At 42.0% G+C, this 7,621-nt stretch overlaps 2 protein-coding genes across 2 annotated transcripts in view; both read right to left on the bottom strand.

Annotated features, from left to right (window-relative positions):
* The window catches only part of LOC106963586 (GIPC PDZ domain containing family, member 1), a 7,285-nt gene extending 4,614 nt beyond the window's left edge, over positions 1 to 2,671 (bottom strand). The window contains exons 1-4 of the mRNA XM_015058585.1: positions 2,499 to 2,671; positions 1,524 to 2,009; positions 1,258 to 1,443; positions 723 to 903 (exon numbers count right to left, since the gene is read on the bottom strand). Of these exons, the coding sequence (XP_014914071.1) occupies positions 723 to 903; positions 1,258 to 1,443; positions 1,524 to 1,817 (661 nt within the window). The 5' untranslated portion in view covers positions 1,818 to 2,009; positions 2,499 to 2,671. The remainder of the gene's footprint in view (positions 1 to 722; positions 904 to 1,257; positions 1,444 to 1,523; positions 2,010 to 2,498) is intronic.
* An 890-nt stretch (positions 2,672 to 3,561) lies between these two features.
* On the bottom strand, positions 3,562 to 7,276 carry LOC106963587 (dnaJ homolog subfamily B member 1-like). Its single transcript, XM_015058586.1, has 3 exons — positions 6,580 to 7,276; positions 5,115 to 5,677; positions 3,562 to 5,023 (listed from the first exon to the last, which is right to left on the bottom strand). Exons 1-3 carry the CDS (start codon positions 6,788 to 6,790, stop codon positions 4,793 to 4,795), a joined length of 1,005 nt encoding a protein of 334 aa, XP_014914072.1. The 5' UTR covers positions 6,791 to 7,276; the 3' UTR covers positions 3,562 to 4,792.
* Between the last annotated feature and the right edge of the window lie 345 nt (positions 7,277 to 7,621).

Here is a 7,621-nt window from a genome sequence, read left to right as displayed (position 1 = left end):
AATACCAAAATATCAGTCCCCCCCCCCCCCACTCCCTTTAAAACCACCCCAATAAGATGTTAGTAAGGGGAAAAGGTTCAAAGTTAGTTCATGTTAGTAGCAAAGGGATGCTGGATAATTGAGAGAGAGGAAGAATAAAATCTTTTAAGAAGCTAAGAGAAAGGAAACTGTTCAGTCATGCTGTTGCAACACAGTACAGCACTACAAATGAGATTTTTTTTTATGTCTGTGTGTCTTTGAGCTTTCAAGATGTGACCGTCGTGGAGGATGCTGGATTTGGAAATGTTGGCAAGGTATTGGAAATCTCCCAGCTGGGCTAAGATCAAACAGAGGCTGATTGTTTTCAGTTAGAAATGCTAAGCTGCTAATATAGCAATCTGAAGAAAGTTTAAAATCATGTTTTTGTTTTGAAATACCTGTGAAATCCTTGTAAATCTCCAGTTGTTCAACTTTTTATCTGTGAGCCAAAACTCGCCAGCTGCCCACTTCTGACAATTAGCTCGGCTTCAGTGCAGTTATTTTGGTCTTATCTGGGTCTTTTCAGGTCATTTCATGAAGATACAGTAGCTAATTTATTACCTCGGGATTTTGATGCTTTTTTTTTTTTTTATTGTAACAGGATGTTAAATAATGAACCAAAGCCACAGAGGAAGCCAGTATCAGATGTAAAGTCCATGCAGGATTGTCTGCTGCAGCTGATGTCTTCATTCTCTCTAACCTACCAAAAGCTTTGAGGGGCTCCACAAGCTTGATAGTGAACATTTTCCCCTTAGGAAGCTCCTTCAGCATTTTGGCAACTTCGTAGTGTCGACAGCCAATGAGGCGATGGCCGTTAATGGACTCGATCATGTCGCCGACGTTAATGACCTGGATTTGATGGATGATGCTCCCCTCCCGGATCCTCTGCAAAGCACCAAAAGTTAAAACATTTCAGGTAAAAACAATCCAGCTCACAACATTTTGTCAATGCTGTTGTGAATAGTGTGAAAAGTGTTTAGGGGTAGGAGTTTATAAGTTCTCACTTCTTCCTACCCCATTTTGAGCATGATATGTTAACTGAAACAAAAAAATCTGTATTTTCTCTTCTTTCTTATGCACTTCTTGTTACTGTGCACTATTTTATTTTATATTTGTATCATGTTCGAATAAAATTTCATTTCATTTCATTTCATTTCAATATTTACACACAACAACCCAGTGGGGGGTGGGGGGAATTGTTGTGGCCCTTCTCTGTAGATTTTTGAAAACTTTCCTCACCTTGATGAAAGCATAACCTGCTCCGTTGTCGGTGATTGTCAATCCCAACGCGTCTTCTCCTTTGAAGATTTCTATTTCCTTCTTCTGGCCTTTAATGTGGGCAAAAATGAAGTCCTCCAGCCCAATCTGTCCCCCTAAAAGTTTATCCATGTCCACCTTATGAGTGTTCAGCGTGCAAAACATAACCTGTGGAGAGAAACGGTCGCATTTAATCTTCATCCCAATCAAAACATCTTGTATGTCTTTTTAAAGTCTGACTGACTGACCTCAGATGCTGGGATGCCAAAGGCCTCTCCAATTTTGGCATAGAGCTCTCGCACATTGCTAAAGCCCTCAATGCGGCCTGTGGGGCTGCCGTGAGCCAGTTGGGTGTGGAAAATCAGCCGGGGTCTCATGTTGTTTGGCGGGGGAGGAAGGCCGTCAGACCCTGCAGCCTCCCCGGCGACTCCTCCATCCAAGCCCTCCATACCGGGCACGTTGAGACCACCGCGGATGGGCTCCGCTTCCTCATTCTCCACCAAGGGGGACGCCTTCTTCCTCCTTCCCAGACCCAGAGGCATTGTGGACGCCGCTCTAGGAAGTTACCCCACAATCCAGACCAGCATAAACCTGGGGTGCTGACTCTGCAGCAGATTTATTCAGTGTTTACGTCAGAGCCCTCCAGACCAGTTTGAAACTTGCATCGGCCAGGCACTGAATGAATGTAGGAGCACACACATCAGAGCAGCTCACATAGCTGGGTCTGTGATCAGCTGGACAAGAGAAACAAAAACTCCAGTTATGAACAATCGTCAAACAGAGCCAAGGAGAAACCCTGGGTACAATGTAAAAGCTTTTGTATCATGAGCTGCTTCACGAATAGGCGACAAGTTCAGTGTTAAATCTAAAGAAATGTGCTACATACACTGAAGTTACTTCTCATCTAACACCACACTGCAGCCTGGACAATCAATGCATGAGACAAGGCTAACACTAGCTGCTAGCTGGCTTCCAGTTAAAGCAAAACAAACACTTGACAGGTACCCAGCTACAGAGCCAACACCAAAATAACACTAATTAAACAGGTACCTTTGGCTCCTTGTCGCCATATGGTTACTAAGAAGTGTTGAGGTTAATTAGCACGATCGGTAAACATGAACCGAGAAGCGAAAACATGGCAGGGCTCGACTTTTAGCTCTTCCTGTTAGCTGAGCAGCCCACTAACCCCCCCTCTCATCTACTGATAATATTCATAAAATAACCTTATTCTATTGAAGTACGCTCTTCACGCTGCTCCGCTTCTAGCTGCGATGTTTAATTATCCCGATCAGACTGGTAGGAAATTACAGCGTGTGTGTTAGTAGCGGTGTGTTGTTGTAGAATTAGCTTTGAGCCAGCCAAGCTGGGTGGAACAATGACGCCTTCATGTATCCTCGTAAAAAACAACTCCTCCCCCAAGACCGGGTGAATAATCTAGAATGTGAAAAGATGGGGGGTGGAGGGGGGAAATAAAATAAATTGTTGTTTTTTTCATGGTCATTAAATGAGAGGAAGGTGACAGATATGTGAATAAATTTACGCTAAATAAGTATATAATAATAAAAAGTAAAGGTTCATATAGTTGTGCTTACGAATTCTGATTATTTCTACAGTCTGATTTTAAAAAACACATCCTGTTGCATTTCTCCTTTATGTAATTCTTTTCTGCCCTCTAGCGGTTGATTATTTTAATTGCCACGAGTCAGACTACCACTACTACTACTGCCACATTTACCCGTAGTTCAGCTAAATAAACCAAATTTAAAGACGCAAATATACATTAACTTTCAAAAAAGGACAGCTTATAAATTTTAATAATCTATCTACCCCTGAGCATTTATTGCTATATTTTTTTTTAAAGAAGCACAATTTTATTAATATTTTTAGGTTTAAATTTCAGAAAAGTTGTATTAAACACACACCGTTTCTCATCTACTGATAAAATATCTACATCTAATAAACGTTGCTGTTAGTTTTAGTATCATTCTGCAGTGTCTCAACATAACACGTCTGTCTCAAATATAGATTTCTATTGGTCTTGTGTAACGTTCAGATTTCATGAGAAATTGACTTTGTAAAGCATTTCTCAAATTTCTATACATATATTTAAGCTTCGGCTTCAGTTAATTGCACAAAAAAATAAAATAAAATAAACAGCCCTTAGGTTTTCTGACAATATTTGCTATTGAGAAAGAATTTTAAACATATCACTATTTACTGAAACAAACATTCTGCTCTGTAGTTCTCATACAAGAAAAAAAAACTAAAATAAGACACTGTTAAAGGTGTGCTTTACAGTTTCTTTAATGTCAAATCAAAAAGGATAAAAAAAATATCCTGTGATAAAATCATTCTTGTTACAAATAAAAGGATTTTGAACCCCCAGCCACAGACTGTAAAGCATAAACACATGAACGCTCTATGGTTTCCCCCTAAAGGAGGAACAAAGTAAACAGGCTTTTTCCATACAAAAAAAAACATCACAGAGACGACACATCTCTAAGTTTAAACCACCCGTCTGTGTCTGAAACCTACAGCTCCAAGAAAAGCAGGAAAAAAAGCAGCACTGACATATTTCCAGACTTTGTAACCTCAAGTAATCCCCCCCACCCCCCCTACACTCAAGCATCAAACAATCTCCCAGTGATCAGTCTGAGCCGTGGAACTACTCATTTCCAGGAAGCGAACAGCTTGGAATCAAAACGCAGGTTAGTGTACAGAGTAGAAATTAAACTAAAGTAATGATACTGAAGTTTCTTTTCGCCTGGCAAAAACAAAATCATGTACTAAATATGTGATTTTGGTAGAAAATAAATGTTTTATGTAATCATCAATCAGACAAGACGGCAGGATTCACACCTTTAGACGCACAGATAATTTAATTACACAGGGACGGCTGTTTGGCACAAAACAATGTACATAAGAAGCAAAGTAACTTCTTTAACGATCAGGCTCACCGATCTGATAAAAAAATTTTTTTCTTCCCCTAAATTTTCATCCCACGCACGAAAGGATTTGTTACTCCCCACCGTGTCGCACCGCTCAGCAGTCTGTAATCAACTGGGATCGTTTGCATGCATCATAACTCCAAACACACGACTCACATTTTAAGCCTTCAGAAGGCTCTCAGTGGATTTTTTTCTTTTCTTTTGCAGTTCCAACAAGATCACAATCCAGTTGTCGTGGAATTTTTCCCACGACACAAAATAGGAAAATATGCGTTTCTGTTAGCGTACAGCTACGCTCAAGCCTGCGTCAACGCACCTGAGGTTTCGGTTAAGCAGCTGACTGCACATCACTTCAAAACGTCTGCTGTGAAGCAAAATCAGCCGTGCAAACTTTTTTTAAAAGACATTTAATTTTTCTTCCTTCACATCCAACCAGATTTGGTTCTGAAACCCGACGGGAATAAAACCCCATCCTGAATCGTTTAGGCCGAAACCCGACGCTGAACGCCAACGCCGTCACGACTGGAAATGTTAGCTCGCTGTTAAAAGTGTCGACGGAGACGCTTTGGTCACATGGGGAGGATCTGCTCTAGTGCGTCTCGCGTGTTTTCGCCCAGTTTCTCGGGAAATTTAACAGAGAAGTCCAAGATCATGTCGCCTCGTTTGTCGGGACACTTGGACAGAGGAAGCCCCTCTCCCGTGATGCGCTTCTTCATCCCGGGCTTCACGACTTCCCTGGAGTGAACAGTGATGGTGCGGCCGTCCAGAGTGGGCGCCTTGACTGTGCATCCGCACAACGCCTGTAGGCAAACGCAGGGGAAATAATAAGAATTTATGATCATTTTCTGAACTTTTATCAGTAAATCAAAGGAAATATACCAGATTGTTTACCTCTCTGAGGGAGATTTTTGCAGGATAAACTATATCTGACCCGTCTCTCCTGAACACAGGGTGGGGTTTGTCCTTGACCACAAAAACCACGTCGGCAGGAATGTTGGTCGGAGTCTCGTCACCCTCCTTGGGGAAAGTGATTTTCGTCCCCTCTTTCCACCCGCGTTTGATATTGACCGTTAAAATCTTGTCCTCTTTGCGCACGCTGCAGCCGTCGGGGTTCACTCTCTTGCGGGAAATCTTCATCTTTTTGGTGCAGCCGGTGAAAACCTCCTCCAGGCTCACGTTCAGCTCGTGCACCACGGGCGGGTCCTGCCTCTTCTCGTGCGGCCTGTGCAGGCCGCCGGGCTGGGTTTTGAAGGACCTGTGGAAGCCGCCCATTCCTCCCATGCCGAACGGGGAGAAAGGGTCGTCGACGTCGCCGTCGATGGACGATGAGAAGAAGTGATCGAAGGGGCTGCGGCCGCCGAAGAACTCCGCAAATATGGCGTGGGGGTCTCCATTGAAGGTGTAGTTGAAGGTGGGGCCACAGTGTTCTCTGCCGTCTCCTGGACCCTTTAGTCCTGTTCAGGAGGAAGGCAACAAAGATCCAGTTTAAGCTTTTGCACTTTAGTATAAATGGGAAGAAGAAATGACAAAAAAAAAAATGAATAAATAAGATCTGCCTCGGAATGATTCAAAAATCTTCATTTAATTTCTTTAAAATTTTGGCAGACAAAGATACTGTTAAGAAAATATAATCAAGTGATGGTTGGATCTACATTTTAGATTTGAAAGCAGCATTTAAATAACTCATATGCAGCACAAAAAATATAGCTTTGCCAGAGCCTGAGCAAAGTTTCATGAGGCCTTGGGTAGAATTTGAGTTCCCACAGCAACACGAATTCACTGACACTGTCCTACTCAAATAACATCAACTTAATTCAACAATGCCAAAACACCAGAAGCTCTTTTTCACACCTTTTTAATTGACAGCTGTTTATGTCAACAGAGCTTTTAGAACAAGCCACAGAAGAAACAGCGCCCTCTAGTGTCTCGATAGCCGAGGGTTACATAATCCTGGACTCTAAAGTCGCTTGTACATCGGACCGGCTCCGGTTCCAGCCCACGAATTTAAGCATGTTCGCCTGTGCACCAACACCACAAAAACAAAAACTAAGCAATAACATATAAATTTGTGTGTTTTCTACTTGCTAATCCAGAACTGTAATGTGAGACAGCAGAATGGGAGAAGAGGACAGAGCCTTCGGTTTCCAGCAGGTTCTCCAGCTGCATCCATTGTGCACAGACCTTTACATAGTGGGACAGCTGATGCAGAAAGCTGCAGGAAATAATCTCTATTGCAAATAATGCACCGATTGCAATTATGCATTAAATATCTGAGGACGAAATTATGCTAGCATTAGGGTAAAAGTGGTGAAAACTAGAAAGCAGCATAACAACTTGTGTGAGAGAGTTCAGGTACCTTCTTCTCCTAAACGATCGTAAATGTCCCTTTTCTTAGCGTCACTGAGGACATCATAAGCTTCTGCAACCTCCTTGAATTTGTCTTCGGCTCCGGGTGACTTGTTTTTGTCCGGATGGAAGCGCAGAGCCTGTTTTCTGTACGCCTTTTTGATCTCGTCGTCGGACGCACCTCTGGCTATTCCCAGCACATTGTAATAATCTTTACCCATCACACTGAACGGTCAGCTCCAGTTTCCCCCACCCCCGTTATGAAAGCACAGCCAGCGGGGACATCCAGGTGGTCATGTGTGCGGCGGCTCAACTTGCTTTGCCCACGCCGCAGCTGGTGTCACCTCCGGCGGACAAAAACTGTCAGGGTCTCCGTGACAGTCCGAGGAAAACTTTCGGTTTTGCGCGGAAAAGCCTATGAAAAAGGTTCCGCTTGTTTATCTTGATTTTTTTAAATGAAAAAAAGTAAAGAACAAAGTGTACTTAGAGATGAGATGCCGCTTCGCTGAAGAGAAACCCGGCACAGAAACTTCTGGAAGAAGCTGACGAATGTAGGTCGAGAGGATTCCCTCCAAACAACTTCCGGTTTCACCTGACCTAAATAAAAACGTGCGTCGGTGGACTTCGTTGTTTTTAAACTGAACCAGGCAACCAGCTGAACTCCTATGAATGAAACTAGTATGTTATGATTTGAAATTGGGTAATGACCTATTGTTGAATCCTTGTTGTAATTTTAGAACATTTATTTGTTGCGTCTGCTGAAGAGGAGGGGTTCCGCTTTTGTGCCCTTCAAAATAAATCAATCCTGTTTAGAAAAATGTTATAAACATTCGTTCCTCAAACGCAAAAATTGTTACTCATGCGACATCTTTTTCAAGAAATATCCAAGAAATTTTCACTAAAACAATATTTTTACAATATATCTGTCAAAATGTATCCTGAAGGTTTTTTTTTCAAATCCTCAAAAAAAAAAAAAAAAAAAAAAAAAAAAAAAAAAAAAAAAACAAAAGTGTAAAAAAAAAAAAATCTCAAGGGGTTTTTTTAAATAGGGA

The sequence above is a fragment of the Poecilia latipinna genome, unplaced genomic scaffold, assembly GCF_001443285.1.
Source record: "Poecilia latipinna isolate Pla-1442-1.1 unplaced genomic scaffold, P_latipinna-1.0 Scaffold1552, whole genome shotgun sequence".
NCBI lineage: Eukaryota > Metazoa > Chordata > Actinopteri > Cyprinodontiformes > Poeciliidae > Poecilia > Poecilia latipinna.
The sequence above is the reverse complement of the archived record's forward strand: the minus strand, read 5'-3'. Positions and strand labels throughout refer to the sequence as shown.

Bases quoted from the DNA above. Each gene is read 5' to 3' on its own strand.
- LOC106963587 (XM_015058586.1), bottom strand. From the start codon at position 6,790: ATGGGTAAAGATTATTACAATGTGCTGGGAATAGCCAGAGGTGCGTCC. The intron at 5,678-6,579 runs GTACCTGAACTC...CCTCCTGAACAG, and splicing joins CGATCGTTTAGGAGAAGAAG to GACTAAAGGGTCCAGGAGAC. The intron at 5,024-5,114 runs GTAAACAATCTG...GTTTGCCTACAG, and splicing joins CAAAAATCTCCCTCAGAGAG to GCGTTGTGCGGATGCACAGT.